The sequence below is a fragment of the Podarcis vaucheri genome (assembly GCF_965113315.1).
Source record: "Podarcis vaucheri genome assembly, chromosome: 6".
NCBI lineage: Eukaryota > Metazoa > Chordata > Lepidosauria > Squamata > Lacertidae > Podarcis > Podarcis vaucheri.
Genome location: NC_138764.1, coordinates 78,856,592 through 78,882,199, shown reverse-complemented (window position 1 = coordinate 78,882,199; position 25,608 = coordinate 78,856,592). Strand labels below are relative to the sequence as shown.

Below are 25,608 nucleotides of genomic sequence, written 5' to 3'. Positions count from 1 at the left end.
AATGCTGGGAGCTGTGATTTGTTAAGGGTGCAGAGAGTTTTTAGGAGACCCTTATTCCCCTCACAATCCACAGAGTGGTTTAACAATCAATCCTTCTTCACAGGAAACTTTGATGATTGTAGTTTGAGGCAGGGAAGAATATACCTCTCCTAACAACTAAGCACCCTTAGCAAACTACAAATCCCAGAATTCTTTGGGAAAAGCCGTGGCTGTTTCAAGTGATGTCACAGTGTTTTAAATGTATGGTGTGAATGTGGCTTTGTACATTTGCATGAATGGATTTAGTAACAAAAAAATACCAGAAGTTTGCTGCATTCTAATGCACTGTTGTTAAAAGAAAATAATTAAACTAGTGGTCTTTGCATGAAGACATTATAGTCTTCAGTCAGCTGATTCAAACAACAAGATTTTTGGAAGAGAAAAGAATATGAACTAGCTGTTTGCTATTTTTTTGGTATCTCACTTCCTCAAGGCAAAACATAGCAAATAGTTGACATGTATTAGCTGAAAGCACCTCCTTGTGGCGTATCTTTTAACTATGCATCTTGCATATCATGGGAACTTTGGCCAGTAGCATAGAACATTATTACAGACGGCAGTGATCAGGTTCAGTGGCCTCTGAATGTGACACCTTTTCAAAGGGGCACCAGTTTTTATACAAAGTGGATATAGATAAGTATTACATGCAGCTCAGCAACCATATTTTTTAAAAGAATAAAGGGAACCAAATCTGACCAAGGAATTGCAGACTTTAGAAACTAGTGACAGACAATTTTTCAACAAAGGAACTTGAAAACTGCAGAACTAGAATTTAGCAGTAAGTCTGATTCTGTTGGTGCAGTCCTTATTTGAGACAGTGGTTTCTTCTACTACATACAACAGGCATCAAATTAGGATAGCAAAACTGTAAACTATTACTGCTGTTGTGAACAGGCGCTATATTTAAGCTTTACATAGAACTGTCACAGATGCGACTTCTTGCATTTCATGGACATTTGGGCCCATTGCTTTCCATGTTTTTCACTAGACACCAGGCATAGGCAAACTCGGCCCTCCAGATTTTTGGGGACTACAACTCCCATCATCCCTAGCTAACAGGACCAGTGGTCAGGGATGATGGGAGTTGTAGTCCCAAAACATCTGGTGGGGCGAGTTTGCCTATGTCTGCTATACACTAATAAATACCCTAACATATGGTCTATGCTTATGCCCAACAAATCTATCTGCTTTTAAGTTGCCACAAAACTCACTTTGTTTTTGCTGCAACCAGTGATGCAGTGTGGCGGGGGCCACAGAGACACTTGCCCCAGGTGCAAAATTATTAGGAGCGCCAAAATGTCAACACCCGGTGCTACCTCAATATAGCCGTGCACTTCCATCGCTGGGCTACATTGAAAATGGCTTCTCTGTGCAAACCAGGAAGTGACCTCTCCAGACAATGGAACGACTCTTCTTTTCTATCTCTGTGGCTGCAATCTTCTGGGTGATGTGGCTCTGATCCAGAAAGGATGAGAGGCTTTTTAGAAAAAAAAAAAATTCTCCGTATGACCATATCTGTTGAAAATGTCACACATACGCTCCCCAGCTGCTATGTTTAACAAATAGCAGAAAACAGCAGCTTCAGTATTAAGGGTAGGGGTTTGTGGCAAAGATTAAGTCACCCCCCCAACAATCACACCCACACCATACATTTAAAGCAAATTTAAATGCACATTTAAAGCAAATTTAAATGCACATTTAAAGCAAATTTAAATGCACATTTAAAGCAAATTTAAATGCACATTTAAAGCAAATTTAAATGCACATTTAAAGCAAATTTAAATGCACATTTAAAGCAAATTTAAATGCACATTAAAAGATTACGGTTTCTGGCCACACCTATGATCAATGGTGGTTGTTCTTCATAGCCCTCTGGGGGCTGCAAGGAAGTTCAGGCAGGGGGAAAAGAGGATTTACTGGTATGAGGCATAAATCCTCGCAATGCTCCCCAGTGGGGTCTAGGGAGTTCACTGCATCCCTCAGTGCCACGCAATCCCATGTCTGTCAACTTCAAAGGCAGAGTGGGAATGACCTGGGAGTGTGTCCCTGCCATGGACAAGCCTCCATTACTGGCATGATTTGTGGATGGTTCCTCCTTCATCTGGACTATTGGCTTTAATTAAGAGGCACTCCTGGACCGACATATGCTAATGGGCTGCAATCAATCAGTTGCCAAAAGGACTGGGCCTGGCTTTCTGAAGGCATTTTAATGTTTTTTTCTGAAGCTTGGGAATCCCTACAACAGCTGGGAAAGGAAAGGGGAGGACACAATGCTTTGTGCTTTCTTATGGTTTTCAAATTGTATTTTATTTTCTTGTCCTCCCCTGCTTTGTTACTCTGTCTGAAACTTCAAAAAAGAGGGGGGAGGCTTTTGATTTAGGCGCAATAAAGAATTTAATATGGTTTTGCTGTGCCCCCCCTTGATCAAAGCTGCATGGATTTTATCTATGACTATCTGGACTGGAGTGTTGTTGGAGGAATGGAAGGGGTGGGGTGAGTGAATGAGCTGCACCCGAACAGATGTGAAAAAGAGGCTGAATTTGAGAAGAGATATTGCTTTTAACTGTGTGCCAAGAAAGAACTCCAGAGGGGAATTTTAATGGCAGAAGCTGGAAGTGCACCCTGTTAGTTAGTTATGGCAGTGGCTCCTATGCTAGTCTGTAAACCGCGGAAGGAATGGAAAGTGACCTTGTACCTTCCAGATAAGCACTGCAAAGAACTGAACAATGGAAGATAGTAGCGAACTCAGGACACCAGGTCTGGAACAAAAATATATATGAAGGACTGCACATGTGAACTGGATTTTTTATTTATAAGTTGTAACAGAAGGGCTGTTTGTAAGGAGGAAAAGGCAGTCAGCTGGAAGAATGGTTTAATGGCAAGTGAAGGATGAACACTGGACACTAAATAGGAAATGATGCAGCTATGGGAGGAAATGATTGACATATGTTTGCAACAGGAGCAGGAAACCCGATTTTAAGAAATTGTATTAAATTAGTTTGGTTTGATTTGTAATAATTTGTAATATATATATATGAAAGCATATTCAAAGAATCTGGTGAATAGCAGTTTACCCTCCAAGAACTACAATTCCTAAGATTCTAAAAGCATAAAGTACGGGGGGGGGGGAGCCATGTGCTTTAAATGTATGTTGTTCATGTGAGCACACAAATCACAGCCCCTTTCTTTTCGAAACTAACAGAAGCCATGCTGGGTATGATCTGGAATGGAAGAATCCCAATCATGGGATCCAAATGTGTAGCTATTGTCTCATCTAGCCTGACTCATTACTATATAATAGATAGAGCGGAGCAATAAGTTTAGACAGAAAGGAAGTGGCACTATCTTGCCATGAGAGCATACACCTCTCACCGTTCTTTCAATGGAGATGGAATAGGTGGGCTACTTCATAACGTGACTCCTTTTGTCTTCCTTTCTATTAAATGTAGACACTAAAAGTCGTCTTGGCACTAGCTAGCAGCTTGGGGGACCCTTTCTACGATGTGTCCATTTCTCACAGCGTAGAAGACATGATGAGGTAAGTCTAGATTCATAATGAACAATCATTTTTTATGTTGACATATTCTGTGTCATTTAGTTTAGAGGCAGCCGACTTCTTCTGGGTCATTCCGTCCTCTGGGCAATGGGGAGTAGGCCGAGACTGTCTGACCTGCTGTGGATGGCCAGACTTTAAGAGAGCTGATGTTGCCTGGCAACAGAAGCTTCACAGATACAGAAAACTAGCACTCAGATGATATGACGCCATTGACTGGGGGATGAAGCTGAGGAATTCTGCATCCTGAGAGAGAAGTGGGGCTTGCCACAAGATGTCGACATATGGAGGGTCCTTGTTCCTGATTTCAGCTAGTCGGCCATGTCATCTTCCAGGTTGCTTCATCCCACCCACCCTGTTTTTCTTCTTAACTGCCAGCCAGTATTCTGAGACCGCTGACCATGCTGACATGATTTTCTGGGGGGAATTTCACACCCCTTGGGGTTATTGCTCCCCCCCAAAAAAGTTTTTTTTGTACTTCTGCAAAATTTTGGGGTCCCTTCGACACTTCTGATGCCTCCCTCTTCTGTATGGGGTGGTGGTGTCATTTTAGCTACCTACCTCCTCCATATTTGGGAGAAGAAGGTTGTTGTAACAGGGAGAAATGTAAAGTATTGCACTTGGGCAAAAAAAATGAGAGGCACAAATACAAGATGGGTGACACCTGGCTTGAGAGCAGTACATGTGAAAAGGATCTAGGAGTCTTGGTTGACCACAAACTTGACATGAGCCAACAGTGTGGCGCAGCAGCAAAAAAAGCCAATGCAATTCTGGGATGCATCAATAGGAGTATAGCATCTAGATCAAGGGAAGTAATAGTGCCACTGTATTCTGCTCTGGTCAGACCTCACCTGGAGTACTGTGTCCAGTTCTGGGCACCACAGTTCAAGAAGGACACTGACAAACTGGAACGTGTCCAGAGGAGGGCAACCAAAATGGTCAAAGGCCTGGAAAAGATGCCTTATGAGAAACGGCTAAGGGAGCTGGGCATGTTTAGCCTGGAGAAGAGGAGGTTAAGGGGTGATATGATAGCCATGTTCAAATATATAAAAGGATGTCACATAGAGGAGGGAGAAAGGTTGTTTTCTGCTGCTCCAGAGAAGCGGACACGGAGCAATGGATCCAAACTACAAGAAAGAAGATTCCACCTAAACATTAGGAAGAACTTCCTGACAGTAAGAGCTGTTCAACAGTGGAATTTGCTGCCAAGGAGTGTGGTGGAGTCTCCTACTTCGGAGGTCTTTAAGCAGAGGCTTGACAACCATATGTCAGGAGTGCTCTGATGGTGTTTCCTGCTTGGCAGGGGGTTGGACTCGATGGCCCTTGTGGTCTCTTCCAACTCTATGATTCTATGATTCTATGTTGCTATATGCTAACCTTTCCCAGACTGGTACTTGCCAGATGTTTTGGACTACAGTTTCCATTAGCTCTGGACAGCATCACCAGTTGTGAAGGAGGCGGATGGGACAAAACACATCATTTAAAATTCAAAAAGCACAACAGAATAAAACATACTTCTTCTGTTTCATTGGTTTGTTGTTAAATAAAATTTTGGAATGGATTTTTATACCTCTTTCCCCTAGTTCTAATCCCCTGCTCCCCCATCACAGTATGATTTTTAAAAAATAAAATTCCCTCCCCCCTCCCTCTTGTCAATGCAGTAAATCCAAGGCAAATTTCCTGCGACAACAGATTGACTCTCAGTCGTTCCCCTCTGATCATGGCATTCCACATTTCTCCATGGAAAGTGGACCCTCTGCAAGTCAGGTCCTTGTCATGGGGCCTGATGACTACATTGTCGCAGTTGTAAGGTAAAGCATTTGGGGCGGGCAACACAGTTTAACAAGATTGCATTTGAGATATATCTATGTTGACATCACAGCATGTGACATGCAACAATTACATAAAATGAAAAATAAAACAAACACTCAGATAAATGTTTCTGAACATATTAACAAAATTGTGTCAAAGTGTATATACCAAAACTATTAAAGTTATTGCAGATATGAAATGATGTACTGCTTAGATTGGTGACCATACGTAAAAGGTATTTTGTATCAACAACAATTATAATTTACAGGAAGGGGGAGTGAGGGGAGGGGGAAAATAAAACAAAATATACACCAGACTCTGCTGCAAACTATGGGTACTGTTCTTCCACATGCCTCATTATTTGTGTAATCAATAAAGTCACACTAGACTGCATAAAAATTATCTTGTTTCTTTTGGCCTCCTGCTACCTTTAATTTTTTTGTGTCAGTTTTTCCAATAATGCTGTTTGCCAAATTGCATTATACCATTGGTCCTTAGTTAATGATTTTAATGATTTCCATGCCCTGGCAATAGTTGATCTTGTAGTGGTTAATAGATGTGTTATGACTATTTCATTTCTAATTTGCAATATATTGTGACTATATAGGCTAAGTAGAGCCAGTCCTGGGGTCATGAGGACTGTCTGCTTTGTAATCCAATATATTTTTGTAAATACTCCCCCCCCCCATAATTTTTCTATTTTTGGACACCCCCACTACATGTTCTGATATGTCCCTGTAGTAATACATCCTTTCCAATACATGGGAGAAATGTTCAGTTTACCGGTATATATGCTAGACGTCTAGGTGCCAAGTTCCAGCCATGCACATTTTAAGGGCTCTTTCCCTGGTTGTTGGCAATATGGATTTGTATGGTGCATTTGTCCACAGTCTGTTCCATGATTATTTTTCAATAGTTTTTCAAGGGTTGGCGACCATTTTGTCTCCTCCTCCACTTGTTTTTTAGATCTTGCACGTCCATTTCTCTTTTGGCACAAATAATTGAGCTAAGCTTCCCTGTTTGGAATGAAATGCTGCTGTGGACATTGCCTTAGAAAGAGGGAGTAAGATTTTTTAAACAAATGCTGTCAGAGCTGCTCCAGATCCTAGCTCACAGAGGATCACGCTAGCCAGCGGTCACTTTGTAAAAGTCTTTATTGAGTTACAGTTTCCATTCTCAAGCTGCTGCGTGCAGCTCTACGTCTTAAGGGTTAGACCGGCGAAGCTCCGTCTGAGTCTCCGCCCCCTGTACACCAGCTAAGTACCCTAGCCTTACTCCACCTTTTCCGCCTGACCGTTCTTCTCTGGGTCCCTCTGCCCCCCGTGGTCTCTTCCTTTCGGGACGCTTCTGACGCTGACCCCCCGGACCCTTCTGTCTCCTTGCGTCGGGCTTTAGGACCTGGCTCCCTTTCCGGGCTGCTTACTGCGCCACCTTCCCGTGTATTTGAACTTGGCGCGCGCGCCCAACCTTCCACTTTCCGCCCGACCGTTTCCTCGCTCCCCGATGGAGGTGTGGCCACTCCTGACTCATGCCCTCCCTCCTGCTGCGAGCTGCCAGAGCTCGGTACCTGGCGCCCTTCCTCTCCACTGCGTTCTGTTGGTGATGCTGGCCCCGATTTCCAACTGCTGCTCTCTGAGCCCCCTCTGGACCCTTCTTCCTGGGGTGTCCCCCTAAGCTCCCCCCTTGCTCTGGCCACTGGCGCTCCTTCCTGTGAATCTTCTGATTCACTGGAAAGACTCGGAGATCTCGGGTCGTCGTCATCACTCATCTTTTCTTCTGCCTCCTCCCCCTCGCTCTCTGTTTCCTCCCTTGCCCTCGCCTCTGCTCCTGAACCCCTGACAAATGCTTTATAATCAGGTGGATTTTAGCAAAATTCGGCACCTGGGAGTGAGAGCTCTGTTCTAAGAAGCAAGTAACATGGTGCACGAAACTAGCACTATATTCCACTATATTTCAGAAAGTGGTTTTTATGTCATGTGAAATTTGGATATGATGTGAAAATTAGTAGCTAGGGAAGTGTTGGGGAAATTGAATAAACTGCAGTGTGAATGCAGCCATAGAAGGCTTTAAAGGAGGATAATACAAAATGATGGATGATCAGTTTGTCAACGGCTCATAGTCATGATGGATGAATTTCCAGTGGCAACATGACATCAAATATCAGTTGCTGGGAAGCAACAGCAGGAGAGAGCTACTGCCCTCATACCCTACTGCTGGATTTTCCATAGGCATCTGGTGAAAAAAAAGATGCCAGACTAGTCTGAGCTCTGGTCTGGTCCCTCAGGACTCTTTTTATTGCCTAAGGTGTTTCAGACATGAGCAAGGGTGTATCAGGGAACTGGGAAGAACAAGGAGCCTGAGAACCATAAGCACTGGGGCAGCAGGTGAATCACTTTGTGGATTTGGATTCTCACAAACTTTTGTGTGTTTCCGTTTCCAGTTCCTTGAACCGGCCATTTGGAAGTGGAATAATGACTTCTTCTGGAATCCTTCTAAACAGTCAGATGCTGGATTTTTCTTGGATGAACGAAACAGAAGGCCATTCATCTTCTGGCTTGGTAATAAATTATGAATTTGTCTGACATGAATAGTGAAATGAATAGTAAGTGTATGTGAGCATGGCTCCAATGATTGATGAAGTGCATGTATCCGTCAGATAATTAAGATCTAGGAGTCCTTTATTTGCCACGATATGTGTGGTTTTAGAGCTGGGCTGGCAAGTTTAGCTCTTAACCTGTTTTCAGAGCCGCTTGACTTTCCAGTGAGTGTCTACTATAAATATTTTTCCATAAAGAGCCTTGGATTTCCTGCAGTGAATATTGTTAGATAAATGTGATGTGATATTATCTGGGTGTGTGCTGTGAAAGATACCCTGTTGCTGGAGTGGGGAAACTCTGGCCCATGAGTCTAATTAGGGCTGCTTCGCTTCCCCATTTGGCTCCTGAGGCCATCTTGACCAAACAACTCCCACTTGCTGTATACCTGACATCATATATGGCTCAACTGAAAACATGGTGTACTGCAAGTAAAAGCCTCTTAGCTGTGCAAAATAGCTCTTTGAAAGGGGGCTTCTGAAAATCCAACAGCCAGCTGATTCAGATCTTCAGAAGGCCCTTTCAACGTGCTTTGCAAAATAGCATTTTGAGAGAGGTTTCTGAAGATGTCTTCCAAATACCATTTCAAAGTGCTATCTTGCCCAGCTCTTTGAAACAGGCTTCTGACATTCAACTGATTTGAACCTATCTGGTAATTGCGTAATGGTATTTATTACCTCAGAGATTCAAGGAAACAGAAGCTTGAGGGGGAAAGGCTCCTATTGGTATATTTAATAGTGCTTTGCAAAATTATTTTTCCTGCAGAGGAACTTTATTCAGCCTGGGAAAAGGCCGCTGTCTTTCTTGCTACCCACTGTTGTCCGGCCATCAGAAGGGATGTGTGGGACTTACCTTTGTTTGGGAGCCAATGGTGGCGACAAAGCTTTGAGCAGCATAACACAGGTCAGTCTTCTGAGCACTGATGGATGCTTGCAATATAATATCATTTCTTACCAGGAGACAGGACTGGGTTTCCAGGACCAGCCCTGCCAGGGGCAGGTGGTGGGGAGGGGATAGATGAAGGCAAGAACAAATGTCTGAGTTGATGCAAAAACACTTTTAAAAAACACTGACCTGTGTGTTTGCGTATGGTATAGGCGCCATCTCTAGATTCTGCTTCTGACAGTAAAATGCCTTGGGATGGCACTACAGTTCTTTTGGGCCCAGCTTTTACTGAAGTCGTAAACTGGCTTTGAACTGTGAAAAGTGATTCAAACTGTGCTACTTAATACTGTCACTCATAATATGTGACCACCATATTAGTCTTAAGCAGGGCTTTTTTTTCAGCTGGAATTCGCTGGAACTCAGTTCTGGCACCTCTCAGATGGGTGCCATTGCCATTATAAGAGAACAAGGGAGGTGTTCGTGGTGAATTCTGGCACTTCTCTAGAAAAATAGCACTGGTCTTAAGGGCTTTGACTGCATAGAAGTACTTATCTTTTTTGGGGAGAGGGAATAAGTTCATAGTGGATGCATAAGTGGAGGGTATGATCATGACTATAATGCCATCTCTTCAGCATAGCTGGACTCCCAGACATTGGAGGAAAGGTTTGCAGAATGGTTGGCCCCTGTGAGAACAGGATGCTGGACAAGATGGGTCATTGGTCTGATACAGCAGGCTCTTCTTATATTCTTGAATGATCATTTGGTGCAGACACCAATACTGTGATCCATACACCCTGTTTCTTCTAGTGTACAGATCACATAACTGATGCATACATAGGTAGAGGTCCAGAAGCATAAGCCACTATGCAGACATACCCACAAACAGGTGGAAGGCAGGTGTGTCAGCCATGCTCCTGCACCTTTGCTTTGAGTATCTGAACAAGACTCAAGATTCCATCACAAACAATTCATCAAAAACCTTAGCATCTGCTTCGTCTCATCTTTTAACAGGTTTTAGTAAACGTTTTGACCTACAACAAGAACCTGAGTGAGAGTCTTTCGCTAGGCCGGCTTCATCCTCAACTGCAGTCTAATATCCTGGAAGTTGACAGTAAGTATGGATCACTGATCTTTGAAGTCTGGACTTCTATTATTTCACTTCTGCGATTTCAGACACAAGTGAAACAGGGTGAGGGTTTCCCCTTGAGACATCTAAGATTACTCTGTGATTTTTCCTGATCTTGACATGGTTTGTTGAACCTCATTGTATGGCTGCAGTAAGATGGGAGAATCTTTTTGTATCTGACTACATTGCAGAAGCTGAAAAGGAAACTGTATGCCAGTGCTTTGGTGAAGTGGAAGCAATGTTTCTGCACTTTTGCTTACGTTACCTGCAACATTAGCCACCTTTCCTCTTCTGCAATGTGGGCAGAACGAACCTAGGAATCTGTCTTATCCAGAGTCAGGCCATTGGTCCATCTAACTTGGAACTGACTGGTAGCGGCTCTCCAGGATTTCAGGCAAAAGACTCTCCCAGCCCCACTTGGATATTCCAGGGATTGAGCCTCAGACCCTCTGCAAGCAAAGCAAATGCTTTGCCACTGAGCTATGGCCTTTCCGCTGGAAACAGGAAAGAGCTCTTCAGTCTGCTGCCATGTTTTCCTGAGCATTGATGCAAGAAATTTGGGGGAGATCCAAGCTCTCTTTCATGTTTGTAAAGCACTTTGATCTGCTCGCCAACAGCAGAAAGGCAGGTACAATCAACAGAGGAAAAAGGGAAGGTATTTTCCTCCCCATCATGGCACTTGGGTGCTAAATGGAGGTGGAAAAGAAAATGTGTTTCATTAGTCAGTGCTGTTGCAACTAGTAAATAGGGTTGTGACTGCCCCCTCGCCCTGCAAAAACTTGACAGGCCAGATCAGAATCATGGGCTGGTGTTTGACCACCCCTAACTGTATGGTCAAGGGAGTCAAATGCATATTTATTGTGCCATTTTCCTATTATTTAGCTTAGGTACCTGTAATGGGAATTAGGGGTTGCTTGTGCGTAAGTTGCCGCCACTCTCGGCGAGGTTGCCTGAAAAAACCTTTCCCTGGCTGGACAGTCCTGATTCTGCGTCTGTCTCAGTCACTGGCAGAATCCATCAGTGGGCGTTTCCTGAACTTCTTCCAACATAAAAGTTCCTTGACGGATAGTCTCCGCCTAGCCTCCCTGCGCGGAAGTCTTCTGTGCAGGGTGGGTGTGGGCAGTGGAGGACCAATGTTCTCCCCGCTGGTCTCTGGCGAAGAGTCCTGGAGCCATCCCTCCGAAGCCTGCCTCTGCCCGCCTTTCTCCCTGGTGTAACGCTGATTTCCTTCCCCGGTCACTGAGTTCCCTCCTTTCCTGCTGGGACCTTCTCCGGCATTGCTCGGGAGCCCTTCCTCCACTCCTGACTGCGATGGCAGTTCCCTGACAGTACCTAAGCAACTTTTCTCTTCCCTTATTAATACACCAAGCCCTACAACTCTTTTAAAGCACTTGTGCCTTGATCCTACAGGTAGGAAATGTGAACATGTTGACACAGATGTTCTACATACACAAGACTGCACATGATTCCTCTGCTTAAGGGGGGAAAGGGTGGATCCAGGGATCTGCCTTCCTTGTGTACCAGTTGGCACATGGATCAGCACCTTGATGGGGACTGCTGCCAACCCTTTCAATAAAACTAATCTTTTCTAAAATTCTCCACCAGGTGAGTTTCCTGAAGAAGATATCAAGTACTTTACAAGCAGGGGTCAGCCGGTGAGCAAAATCGAGGTCCTTTCTCTCGTTCACGGAGCCAGAAGAACCAACAATTTCATAATTGGTGTGAAAGACCCAAGAAGTGAGGATGCAGCAGGAGCCACAATATTATAGCAACTCCCAGATGGGTTTGTTCATGAAATAAGGCTTTTTCCAAAACACATTGTGCATGTTCCCAAACAGTCCCTTTATCATTCCCCCTGAAGCGGAACAAACAGTGTTTGTTATTGGTTTCTCCATTGCTGAATAGACACCTCTGCACTTCTATGCTAAAACCAATGCAGCAATGAAGGCTGACAAAGGCACAATACAGACCTTAGTTTTTTTGTTGTTTTGTTTTGTTCTTATGAACTTGAGTTAAAAGAATCTCAGGCATTATTATAATATGAGCACAGGGAATAGGTTTAATTTCAGCAGCACCCTGTCAATGGTTGATTCCAGCCATTTAATGCACAGAGAGATATTTCTAAACTAAGCACTGGGAACATTCAGGAAGCAAACCACTGGTTGTGTACAAATGTGCTGTTCTGAGAGCAGTGGTGGCAGGTTCCTTCCTCTGTAAATACACATACTTCTGTTTTGAGACAAGTTCTCTAAAAAGGCAAAGAAAGAATCACAGTTTCACAGGTTTGAGTCTGAATGGGATGAATGAGAAAAATCTTATCTGTGGCGGGTACCTATTGGCTAATATATGTGACATCATTAGCTCCATCTCCTCCAATCTCTCGAACAGTTCTGCAGTTTAAAATAATGTTTTCTGTCCCTCTCCCCCCCTTGTAAGGCAAGGATAAACACAGAGAGATATAAGTGTGTGTGTGTGTGTGTGTGTGTGTGTGTGTGTGTACAGGCTGCTTTTTTAAAAAAGTGGATAGGCTGCCTGACTCATTTAAAAAAGGCTAAACAGTGGCTGATCCAGCATTTCACCTCCCAATATGTATATTTGTCATGGATGTTTCAGCTTCACTGTGTGCTAGGGCCACACATACTGGTTTGAGTGCTCTTGAAATGGTACCTTTGTATTCACCTGAGAAGATGAGGCAAAGATATTTCTGTGTCCAGTGCATTTATTTCTGATACTGTACTAGTCAACTCTGAATGATTCCTTCTCAAGTAGATGAATACAGAATAAGAACAATGGGTTAGGTTAGCCCCAGGCATTCTCAAATGTTCCCTGTGAGTCAAATGATTTGTACCAGCATACATGTTCTAATAGGATATTGGCTCCTCTGCACATATTAATGAAAGATTTTATAATTCTGATTTTGCCTCTCTGCCCCAATGGTGTCCTCTTGGTGGCATCAGTGCTATGGTATCTTGCCAGTTATTTCAACAAGTTGCAGGTTCCCCCTGTTGTGTTTTGACACAATACATTTATGTAGTTCAACTTTGGATCTGGATTATAATGCTATATACATCTATACTGGGGGAAAAGCTGAGCTTCACTTTTCTCGTGCTACTGTCCAAAGTAGCTCTACCAGCGAAATAACATTGCAAATTTTAATGCAGAAAGAACTCAGGCAGATTTAGTGTAATCGTCTACTGAATAATTTAACTGAAATCTTGGCTTTCCATAGTGCTGCAGTTCCATTTCAGCTTATTGTTGCATTTCTTGGGCAAAACCACGGCAATCCAATCATAAAGCAAGGCCCAACATAACCAAAATAAACAAAAAGGCCATCCTTTCTCACCTAAATGTTATATTAACTGTAATTTTCAAATCATCAGCTTTGAAAAACAATTGGCAAAACATGGGGGTGAGGAGACCTGCCCCCCCCAAGCAGAAGATTTAGGCTCATATGTATTCATATTCACTGTCTCTTCCTTGGCCCAGGGTACTTGTTTCTTTCTTAATCTACGCTGAAAATACAGATAATAAAACTAGATCAAGACATTGCATATTACTCTCCCCCCCCACTGTTGTTCTCAAATGTAAACTAAAAACAAAAATACAGTGGTGCCTCGCAAGACGAAAATAATTCGTTCCGCGAGTCTTTTCTTCTTGCAATGTTTTTTGTCTTGCAAAGCACAGTCCGTCACAACTGCACCTCTTCAAGCGGCTTTAAGAAAAAAACGCAAGACGTTTTCGTCTTGCGAAGCAAGCCCATAGGGAAATTCATCTAGCGAAGCAACGCAAAACCGAAAAAACCCTTTCATCTAGCGAGTTTTTCGTCTTGCGAGGCATTCGTCTTGTGGGGCACCACTGTATTAAGACAGTTCATATTAATGCATTTTGAGGCTTGGCTGTAAATACCGTACTAACGGGGCAGGAGAAATATTGTACGTTCTAATCTTAATCGACTTGTAGCTGACTTCTTGCCAAGTTTATCTCACTTCCCTTCATAAATTCAAAGTGGAGTTTTTTTGTAAACAGATATGACCCACCTGCTCAGCTCTTGCAAAGTCTACCCTGTTCATCTGAATTGCCAACAACATTGCCTACAAAGTGCTAAAGAGATACAAAGAAAGTGTTTCACTGAAATGCAATAGAATCCAGGACAAAAACAAAGTTCTAGGCAATAAAAAGGTACACCATCAATAGAAATGTAGTTTATGCATAACACTGAAAGTCTCTTACCCAAGTGATTCCGTTGGTGTCAAGGAGGATGTACCCAAAGTTACTTTTACACATCCTCCAAATCAGTCTGTCTTAGGCTCATTTGTGACGCAGAAGAACAACTGTTGCTTATTAAAACTAGAGACAAATACACAAACAGACATGGGCAAGTGTTCCAGATTATTTCTAGACATGGGTGCTGACACACTCAGTTGATTATGTCAGAAATCATTCAAGAGGACCTCACATCTGGAGCACTTTGAGATTTGTACAAATATTTCAGTTCTCTGTGTAGATGATAGTGGGTACATCAGAACAACTCTCTTGATGTGAAATAGACAGTCAGTGAACACATGGAGACAGGGCGCATGCCACAGCAGCGCATTCTGCCCTCAGCTTCCACATGTTCAGTGGAAGGTATGCACAGGGAGCCCTACATGTTGGGAGCTGAATTTGTGTGGGTTCTGTCTGCCTGATGTGGGAGCCTGGACCCCTAAGTGTGCTGACAGAGCCAATGTGTGTACAGCTGCAGGCACAGCTTCAGCTAAAAAATGTGCACATTGGTGGAGTGAACGGAATAAATGATCCCACCCACCACCATGTATTCACTGATAGCATGAAGGCCTCTTCTGAATGTGAAAGCAAATTCACAGTTCTACACCATATAAATCACAGAAAAACCTCTGCTTCTGGCTCCATTAATAAATAAAAATTATATCAGCGTACAGAATCCTTCCACTAAGCTTTTGAACAACTTCCCTCCCTCCCTAACAAAATGTAATTTCACAGCACTTGACGTATTAAATGCACACCCACAAAAATATCTCCCCTATACTGATTTCACATTAAAGTGCATAACTTTTATTACTTTCCCCCATCATATTATTGTACCTATGGGTACTGTACATATTCTGTATGTATATCTGCTAATAGCTGTGCTGGTGCTCCAGATCTTATATCCCATGAACTGGAACTGAATGAATACTGTCTTGTTCACGTGCACATTTACATGACAGAAAGCCAACTTAATACGAAGAATGGCCCCTCCTAATGTTGGAGGTATATATGAACAAACACACTGCAGAAGCCATCACTGCTCATGCTTTATGCTTGAATGTTAACTGTCCTTTGATGACCTCAATGTAGTTTACAATCATTCACTAGTTAAGGGCTCATTGGGTTGTTCTGTTATAAGTCGCCAAACGGCCTACGTGAGATTTTTGAATGTTTGTATGACAACATCAACCAAGCTGCAAGCAGTGGTGTAGTGTGGGTTGCCAGCTTCCAGGGAAAGGCAAGTATTGTGCCCCCTCCTGAGAAAGAGGAAAGAAACCCAGAACACATAAATGCATACCCCACGTGAAGTTCAGGAGCTGTGGTACTTCTCCGGCAAAAGCGCATGCAGCCTTTTCTAGCCATAGTGGAGAGGGGTGGCTGGAGGGTGTGGGGAGAGGAGGGGTTGGGGGGAAGCAGTGACCTGCCTCCACAAGAGGGTGCAAGAAGAGGAAATAATAAAATGAGGGGATTCCATCCATACCACCTTAAACACTGCAATTCAGCAGCTTCAAGGCCTTGGGCGAGTGAGGAGCAGAAATTTTGCACCCCTAAGAATTCTGCGCATGGGGCAACAGCCCTTGTGGCACCCCCACGCTACGCCACTGGCTGCATGTACCAACATATGCTTACAGTCTGCCTTACGTATCAAAGTCCAGGGCCAGTCCATGAATGAGGCAAAGTGAGGCTACAGGATTCACAGAGGCAGCAGATCCCAATGTCAGTCTCCCCCCTCCCCTTGTTCCTGATGTAGATCTTTCCTCACTCCTTCCTCCCTGGTGGGGAGGGCAGATCTGCCATTTTGGGGTCCTCTTCAGGTGCTAGGATAGAGTGATTCAGATGAAGCAGTGGGACTGTACAAAGTGAGAGTCAGTACTGGACATAGATAATGGAGTCTTCACCCGGCTACTGTCCCTGAGTGTCAGTTCACTTTTCTTCAGGGAAAGGGTAGGGCTCCATTTGGTAACAGCTGTCTGGTGAGGGCAAAACTGAGGGCCGAGCCTCCAATATCAGGAGAGCAAGGTTCAGTGCATCTTAGTGTATAGAGTACATAGAAACTGATTTTGTACAGATTTTTAGAGATCCCTGATACTGTATAGGGATCCTTCCTCCATATACACTTGCCTGTCCTAATGACAAGACATTTTGTTAAATCTCTTATTAAACTGGAATGAGCAACTGGCATATTTGTTCTTCCTCATGGGAACAGAAGTGGATTTTAGGGGGGCTAAGAAGAGAAAAATTAGAAACTTGTCCATGAATACAAAGCCATAGAAGATAGTCAGAAGTTTTACAATGGATCCGTTAGAGCTATTTCCACATATACGTGTTAACACTTATGTGGATTTCTGAGAGCCAGTGTGGTGTAGTGGTTAAGAGCGGTAGACTCCTAATCTGGGGAACCGGGTTCGCGTCTCCACTCCTCCACATGCAGCTGCTGGGTGACCTTGGGCCAGTCACACTTCCTTGAAGTCTCTCAGCCCCACTCACCTCACAGAGTGTTTGTTGTGGGGGAGGAAGGGAAAGGAGAATGTTAGCCGCTTTGAGACTCCTTAAAGGGAGTGAAAGGCGGGATATCAAATCCAAACTCTTCTTCTTCTTCTTCTGCAGCGAGGGAAGATAAGATGAACTGAAGGGATATACCCATGTGCACATGCACACACATGTGCACATGTACACACTCAGTACACACTGAGACACACACTTACACTCACACAGAGGTTTACCATAACACTACAAGGTTCAGAAAGTAGGATGAGCTGTGCTTGCAAAGGAGCAATCATAGCCTTAGAATGCATTTCAATTGTTTCTTAGCAAGCATAGTTTGCATTCGGCACTAAATTTGGTACCAAATGTAAGCTGAGCTGTTTTCTGCTGGGGTTGGATCTACCTGACATCCTATGACATCAGGTTGGTATCTCTGCCCACCTGTCAAATGTGGCACAATCTGATCCAGCTTTCTGGCCAAGTATGGTTCCTTGTGTTAACTGTCCCCTTCCCAGCTGTGACAATCAGTTTCCTTCATTGAATTAGACTCGAAAGGAGCCTTCTCTTGTAGCAGTGGCACCTCCAAATGCTGTCATCACCCCTGCACCCAAATTAGGTTTGAAGACAGCCTTCTTTTCCTACAAGAGAAAGGTGATGGTGCGGGGGGGGGGACAAAGCTGTGGGTACTGAGGAAGGCCTCACTTGGTACTTGTGAACCTGTGGGTTGGTGACCCCAAGTCAAGATGAGCTCACAGAGCTGCAACCCTATACAAGCTAGGGGTGTGCAGATGATTTAGATGAATCCTATATCTTGATGTGAAGTGGAATACTTTGGACAGATTCAGGGCTTGTCTTAAGCTGACTCTTTCCAAACTGAGATTTGGAGCCAAACTGAATCAGGCCACCTCCAAAGTGCTTTGGATCTAACTGGACAGTTTTCTTAAGTATCAGATTGGGGTTCTTCTGAATTTTTGGTTAATGCTTGTTCCTTATATACATTTACCTGGCAGTAAGGGGCACTGAATTGAATGAGGGCTTACTTCTGAGTAAGAATGCATAGGACTGCACTGTAAATTGGAGAGGTTAGAACAAGGGTGCAAAACAAGTGACCCTCCAGATGTTCTGCTCCACCTTCCATCAGTCTCAACTAAGTTGGCCAATGAACAGGAATGATGGAAGTTTTAAGTTCAGTAACATCTAGAAGACCACAACTTTCCCAAGTGAAGAGAGAGCATTTAATGATCTGCTCAGTGCCTGCTTAAGGGTGAAACAAGGATTCAAAACTGAATTCATTATGGTGTGTATGCTATAGCACTGGGATATGGCAGTTATTTAAGTTAATCAGTGGGGGGAAGGATGTGATATCATATATAAGATATAAAATAGTGAATGTTATCCTTTCAGACACTGGTCCTCAGTTGTGTGCAGCCACTCTACTGTAGCTCTGTTCCAGCAATAGGGATCCCTTTCTAGATCACCTACTGCAGGAGGGCACTAAAGAACTGGACTCTCCTTTTCTAATCTGTGACTGACTGCATATTGTTTTAGTGTCTTTCTAAGCAAATCGTAGTGTGATGTGTTAGATTGATCAACATATGGATTGTAAAGAGCAAAATACTCAGTGGACTCCCTCACCTATCTTCTAGGCACTGAGCAAAATGTCTGAAGCACTATCTAAACTTACTTTGTTGCTGGGAACCAAAATGCTTAAAGTTTAATTTTACCAGAAGGTAAATTGCAAGAAGAGGGATTTTTAAAAAAACACAATGTATACTTTGAAAAACAGAGTTCATGAATACAAATTGTAAAGTTGACATGTTTACTGTATAGCATCATTTTTATTTTGAAACAAGTAACACAAAATGCATTGTTATCACAACTGTGACTTTGGTTGTACAGACAAGAAATATGTTCATGCATTTTCCCACCAATAACAAAAAGGCAGAAATAAAAACACTTTTCTTTTTGTATTAAATGCTCAATAATTACATTGCATCCTCTTTAGCTTTTCTCTTACTACAGCTATAGTTTTGAAACCCATTGCTCACATGATTAAGCTACTATAATTCATTGGCGTTATGTGTGTGTGATAATTTTAAAGACTAAATATGTTCTAAGGGTTCCCTCAACCATTTGGACTTGATTGGGGGAGGGTGTGTGGGGCATGTGGGGAAAGGAGAGGAAGAGTAAGATCCATTGCACAAGTGGGAATCCTTGTGTGTGTGGATCTAGGAAATTGGTGTTCAGCCAGTGGGTCGGGACCCACTACTGGGTCATGGCCTGATCCAAAGTGGGTCACAACAGGAGCACTACCACCATGCAAATATATGGTAAAAGATTAAGAGATAGGTCCCCAAAAGCATGTTTGGGTTGAAAGTGCATTCTGGGTCTGAAAAGACTGAAAACAGGTCATCTCTGTAATGGGATGCAACAGAATACATTCCAAATACAGTGGTACCTCGGGTTACATACGCTTCAGGTTACATATGCTTCAGGTTACAGACTCCGCTAATCCATAAATATTACCTCGGGTTAAGAATTTTGCTTCAGGATGAGAACAGAAATCGTTTAGTGGTGGCGCAGCGGCAGCAGCAGGAGGCCCCATTAGCTAAAGTGGTGCTTCAGGTTAAGAACAGTTTCAGGCTAAGAACAGACCTACAGAACGAATTAAGTACTTAACCCGAGGTACCACTGTACCTTATTTCTATGCTGTAGGTGCTGAATGTGAGGGCAGGTCTTGAACTGCACCATTCAAGATACTGTAGTTCTGATTCAAGTTTTGCAGCTTTGTCACTCCAGTCCCAGGTATTTGGCACATAAGAACAGGAGCAAGGCTAATACTAGTAAATCACTTGGGTTGCGGTCACCACTTTAGCGTGTGAGGTAATGAGGCCTGCTTATCACCACCAAGAGCAGAGTCAATATCAAGACTGATTCCCTTTTTTATTTCAGAGTTTTCCAAAATCACCACCCACCCAAGGATATTATGTAGCATAGAAACAAGCAGGTTGAGGCCTATGCATGTCAAGGTCTGAACCATTGTTTAAATATTTATTTTGTATATTCATAGCCTGTTTTTTGATCCGAAAAATCTACTAGGTGGCTCACAGTTCAGACGAGATTGAGCGTGTTCAGGGTAGTATGGCCATAAACTAGGTGGCTTACAGTTGATTTAAAATCCACAACTTGGCTGGAACTGGAAATGGCTTCAGTCCCCCTGGTAGATTATCTACACTGGGAACTAGATACTGGGAGTGGCTCCCTTTTGGCTCTGACCCTCTATTACAGTAGCCCATATTACATATTATAGTAACCCAATAATTACATTTTATCCTCACAACAACCCTGTGAGGTAGAGGTTAGGCTGAAAGACTGGACTGAAGTCACCTAGCACGTTTCATGCCTGAGCAGAGACCAGGTCCTAGTCCAACACTTTAACCACTACACCACACTGGCTCATGACTGGATCAGCCAAGGTTGGTCTAGTCCAGGATACTGGTTCCAATAGCAGCCAGTTGGAAGGAAGCAAATGACGGCTTATACAGGAACTGTTGTATAGAGGCTCATGTTTCCTCATGCTATGATTATGAGAATGGAAAAGGCTGCTGAGATGGGGATTTTATGGAAGGATCAGAAAATAGGAGCCTGTCTCGCCTTGTGCACGTTTATGCATGTTTGCTGGTGTGATTTCTGCAGAGTTCAACCGGAGCTTACTCCCAAGTACTGACTGCACATGTTCTCCCCATTTGCACCCACTTCCTCTACTTTTTCTGTTGCCTCCCCTATTTCAAGCAACTATATATTGCTGTTGCAAACGCCTTATGACAGGGCAAAATTGTCATTACTCAATAATGCTTGATGCCCATAAACAACACATGGAGCCCATGATGCAGACCCTTTAAGTGTCCCTATTTTCCAGGGACGGTCCCAGATTTACAGAAGCCATCCTGGTTTCTGATTTGATCCTGGAACATCCTGCTTTTCCTTAGAATGTCCCTATTTTCATTGGAGAAATGCTGGAAAGTATGGAGTCATGCAAGCCCCCGAGTCAAGGAGATAAGTAATCATACCTTTAGAAAACATCTGAAGGCAGCCATGTATAGGGAAGTTTTTTAAAGCTAAATGTTTTGTTATGTTTTCTATATATATTGGAAGCCAACCATAGTAATAATAATAATATTAATAATAGTTTCGAATAGTATAGTATAGAAGGATCTGGCAATTTCTGTTTCAGTGTATCTGAAGAAGTGTGCATGCACACGAAAGCTCATACCAAGAACTAACTTAGTTGGTCTTTAAGGTGCTACTGGAAGGAATTTTTTTATTTTAATAATAATAGTGGAATAGGACGTCTCTATTTTCATGGGAGAAATATTGGAGGGTATGCATGATGGTGCTGCATACACAACAGCAACACATGTAAGTATGTATTGGACTACTGCCAGACAGGGAAAGCGGTTTAATAGCCTGTGACAAAATTTCCCTCTAGGATTAATGTGGGTTAGATTGGATGAACCAAGGGTGGGGGATCCTGAAAGACAACAGCTCCGAGAGGACTGAGCCATGGATCCCCTGACTGTAGCATAACTGAGGCAAGCGGAGATGGATAAAGCTCTCCTCAGCATCTTTCTTTTTTGAGGAACCTCGTTTGTTACACGGAGGCTTCCTAGCTCTCCGAGGCGGCAAGCAAGGAAGTTGGCTTTAAGAGCGCGCGAGAGGAGAAACAAGTCCATTTCTGTGCTGTTTCTCCGAGCCGCTGAGATTTGTAAAGTTAACCGAGCCGCTCGAGAGAAGATACTACGGCCCCCCCCTGGAGAAAGCGGGGGAGGGGGGAGAGAGGGGGAAAAAATAGAACAGCGCGCTCCCGCCGCCGCCGCCGCCCAAACCGGAGGCGCGTTCCCGGTCCAAGGCGAGGCGCGCGCAGCCGGGCCGTCACGTGGCCTCCCTGAGGAGCCGAGGAGGAGGCGGAGCCGCGGCCGGGCTGGAGGGTCGGTGTCCTGGAGCTTCGGGCTCGCGCTGACCTCTCCCCACCCTCAGCTTCCGCCCCCCACCACCACCCCGCCCGCTTCTCCTTTCCCGCCAGGGCGACCGGCGGCGGCGGCGGCGGCGGCGGAAGGAGCGTGGCGGCGTCGTTGCCCGAAGCCGCTGCTTTCTCTCGGGGGCCGGGAGCGGGAGCAGCAGCGCCACCAGGTGAACGCGCGCGGCCGGATTCCGTGCGGTGTGTGTGCGTGCGAGGCGGGGCCGAGCGGGTGGGTTCCCGGCGTGGGGGGGGGGCCGAGCGGAGGAGCAGTTGCCCGGCAGCCCCAGCAGGCGCGAGGGGAGCAGGGCCCGGCTGTGGGAGGGGCTCTGGTGACAGCCGTGGAGAGGGACGGGCCTGGTCAGGGTCGCCCGGGACGAGAGGGGGGGCGGGGCGGGGGGGGCCTCCCAAGGGCCGTGCGCGGCGACCGGGGAGGCCTGGCACTACCGAGGGCGAGTGGCGGACGGTGCCAGGTCTTTGGGAGCAGGGGGAGGAGGTGCTTCAGGGAAAGCAGCGCATTGGCTGAGCCCGGACTTGGGAGGAGGAAAGTGTGTGTGTGTGTTGGGGGGGGGGTCCTCCTACCTACTCGGGCCTGGTCTCTCAACCCGCAACCCCCACCCCCCACCCCGCCTTACTAGATGCCCTTTAACTACGAGAGAGTGGCCCAGCTTTAGACACAAGGTGGGGGGACCTCCAGGACAAAACACAATGGCCGCCCCTTTGCCTCGCAGCGCCCAATCTCTTAGGCAGTCCTGGTTTTTTTGGTACAAAACTCTTGCTTCGTTTGGTTCCCCTTGGTCATTGGTAGTGCCCACGTGGAGTTGGCAGCAGGGGTGTCGCCCCTGAGTCCAGAAGGACTGGGCCTCCAAACCACATTTCCAGCAATTGTTTTGTTTTTAAGTCGCTTGTCAAATGTGCCAGGCTCTTTGAGGTGGGATTCGTCTCTGGTATGTGTAGTCGGGCTTTATGCTTCTCTTAAAGCCCTGAGTAAGCCCAGGCTGAATAATTTATCTGTAGCCTGACTTTTTCACTAAATTATTCACACACGTCTATTTCAGAATTATCAGATAGACAAAGAGTCGTGCTGCTGGTTTATAACTTGGATCGATCGGGATAATGGAAAAAGTTGATACCGATGGGCTTCTTGTGTGTAGGTGGGCTGCCCATTGGGGTTAACAAATCTCATTAGAACCACAATACTTTTTTGACATGATATGTAGACAAAAATTACTAATCTCAGATGGTCCTTCTGGTGTCACATAAGCTCTGCTGATATGATAGTTGGATTTGAAATAACCTGTGATGTATCCATGGAAGTTTTAGTATCCTGTTTGATTATGGCTCTTACCTGATGTTCCAAGTAAGAGGTCCTTACCCCAAGAAACCTTTTGAAATCTTAAAAACTGGAGAGTATACTGTTAAGTATGGGAATTGGTAGCACTTAACAACTTGGTCTTAGAGGCTGTTCACACAGCAAAGTTATCCTAGAATAACCCCGGGAAAGAACATTGTCTGAGGGTGACCCTGTGGCCTAAGTTAAGGGACCCAGAACCCTAAGAACACTTTTGTTTTTAAAGCTTATTGGTTCCTTCTTTATAGAATATTTTGAATGGCACATTTTTCTCCTTTGGGTTCATATAATTGTTTGAAAACAAATGATCAAAAACTATCAGTGATGCATATTGTAAGCATTTGTTTTGGTCATAGGGCACTCACATTACCATTTAAAATGCAATAAAATTCAGTCATATCACTACTGGCTGGAAATGTCACTGAAATAACAAATGATGTAACCTGTGAATAGTGGTAACTTCTGCAAATTGCTTGGGACTGTTGGGGGTTTGAGATTCTTTGGTGGTTTAAAGTTTGGCTAATTATTCTGCTTGTTCAGCCCTTGTTCCTGTAGTCTTAACTCTTGAGGGTTGTTTTGCAGGTGGCTAAGTGCAACTTAAATGGCTGCCAAATTTAACACAGGAAAGAGAATTCTAGCTTTGGACTTTGTTTGCATTTAAATTTGATATGCCTTCTCTTTGTCTAAAGAAATTACCTTATAGGGGCAAATACAACCCCTAATAACGATTTGAGCAAAATACTGGTTTAATATGAGCAATTGTTTTATTGGCACTCTTTTTTGAAAAGGAAAATGGAGGGTAGAAAGGGTCCCTCATTCTCTCTAATTAATGCAGAGGCTCATTATTATTATTTATTATATTTATATACCGCCCTTAATCTGAAGATCTCAGGGCGGTTCACATAATAAAAATACAAGATAAAAACACAAATAAATAGTTACAACAATACAAAACAATGCCCCCACATAAGTACTTGGATGTATTTTGTGGGTTAAGACGCAAAATATATGGGTTTGACCGGGAACTGAAAGAACCTTTCTAAGTGGAGTTCCCAATGAATATGATGTGGGAGGTAGTATTATTTACAGACAAGTGATTGACTTTGTTGGAATATACTTTAGTATTACAGTGCTTCAGTATATATATATATGTGTGTGTGTGTGTGTGTGTGTGTGTGTGTGCGTGCGCGTGCGTATGCTACTGTTCACATAAAATTTCATAGCTGTGTACAAAGTTAAAATAACATCAACTGTAGCCAAACAATGAATGGGAAATACAAATTTCTGTTAAACAGTCTTGGATAAAATGTAACAGGTATGTAATGTAGAGCTTAATATTTAATACAGTATTTAAATATGTTGAATCTATAAGCTTCTGGAGATTGTTGAAAATTACCATTCACTGGTAAATAATTGTGAGTGGGTAGGAACTTGGAGAAATGCAACTGTGTGGCTACAAATGCTAAAAGAATGTACCAACACAATAACCTTTCTGAGTTGTAGCCTTAGCTCTTAAACAAAAGAATTGTAACTTACTACACAGCAAAATATTTTGGAATAACAAATCACTGTGAATTGCAGCCTTTAGTCTTCTACATAAAATATGGTACTTTATCTAGCAGTTATCTTCTTACTGGCAAGCTTTTGTTTTTCATAATCTAATCGGAAAAAGTATTGGGCTGCAATCTATACACACATGGTATAAGACTCACTGAATTCCATGGGATTTACTTCTGAGTAGTCATGTTTGGGACGTGGGTGGTGCCGTGGGTTAAACCACAGAGCCTAGGACTTGCTGATGAGAAGGTCAGTGGTTCGAATCCCTGCAACGGGGTGAGCTCCTGTTGCTCAGTCCCTGCTCCTGCCAACCTAGCAGTTCGAAAGCACGTCAAAGTGCAAGTAGATAAATAGGTACCACTCCAGCGGGAAGGTAAACGGTGTTTCTGTGCACTGCTCTGGTTCGCCAGAAGTGGCTTTGTCATGCTGGCCACATGACTCGGAAACTGTATGCTGGCTCCCTCGGTCAATAAAGCGAGATGAGCGCCGCAACCCCAGAGTCTGTCATGACTGGACCTAATGGTCAGGGGTCCCTTTACCTTTACCTTAGTCATGTGTGGTGTTGTACTGTTCATTGCACTTTTTTCATAGTACACTAATTGACTGGGTATCAGAGTACTTTTTGTTGGTGCTTCTCAGCCTGGCCTCTGTTTTCCATTTATTTGTTGTGAAATATTCCACCACTCATACATTCCTAATATGTTAAGTTTTAAATTTTTGCAACAGAATGTTTTTTTATTTCTATGAATTAATCCAACTCCTGACTTCTTTCTGGTTCTGTTATGATGGGTGTAACTCTTCTATATTGTAAACATTTTGTTGTAAACCATCATGGGAGATGTTTAAAGGGTGGTATACAAATATAACAAATAAATTTATTTTAAATGCCCTTGTTGCTATTATGTATCTCTGCTACTGTATATG

At 43.8% G+C, this 25,608-nt stretch overlaps 2 protein-coding genes and 1 long non-coding RNA gene across 5 annotated transcripts in view; all 3 read left to right on the top strand.

The window, feature by feature from the left end:
• The window catches only part of GGT7 (gamma-glutamyltransferase 7), a 41,022-nt gene extending 25,718 nt beyond the window's left edge, over nucleotides 1-15,304 (top strand). Inside the window, exons 10-16 of the mRNA XM_082225977.1 lie at nucleotides 3,489-3,577; nucleotides 5,254-5,403; nucleotides 7,845-7,962; nucleotides 8,764-8,901; nucleotides 9,895-9,994; nucleotides 11,615-13,618; nucleotides 13,875-15,304. Of these exons, the coding sequence (XP_082082103.1) occupies nucleotides 3,489-3,577; nucleotides 5,254-5,403; nucleotides 7,845-7,962; nucleotides 8,764-8,901; nucleotides 9,895-9,994; nucleotides 11,615-11,778 (759 nt within the window). The 3' untranslated portion in view covers nucleotides 11,779-13,618; nucleotides 13,875-15,304. The remainder of the gene's footprint in view (nucleotides 1-3,488; nucleotides 3,578-5,253; nucleotides 5,404-7,844; nucleotides 7,963-8,763; nucleotides 8,902-9,894; nucleotides 9,995-11,614; nucleotides 13,619-13,874) is intronic.
• Nucleotides 15,305-16,962: 1,658 nt separating this feature from the next.
• On the top strand, nucleotides 16,963-18,732 carry LOC309534397. Its single transcript, XR_014220677.1, has 2 exons — nucleotides 16,963-17,580; nucleotides 17,618-18,732. It is a non-coding gene; the product is annotated as an uncharacterized lncRNA (long non-coding RNA).
• Nucleotides 18,733-21,753: 3,021 nt separating this feature from the next.
• Nucleotides 21,754-25,608, top strand: part of NCOA6 (nuclear receptor coactivator 6) — a 40,412-nt gene continuing 36,557 nt past the window's right edge. The window contains exon 1 of one of the 3 annotated variants that reach the window (XM_082225754.1): nucleotides 21,754-21,949. The gene's annotated coding sequence lies outside the window, so the exon portion shown is untranslated. Of the gene's footprint in view, nucleotides 21,950-22,198; nucleotides 22,327-25,608 lie in introns of those variants that run through there. The other 2 variants (XM_082225755.1, XM_082225753.1) reach the window with 2 other exon arrangements.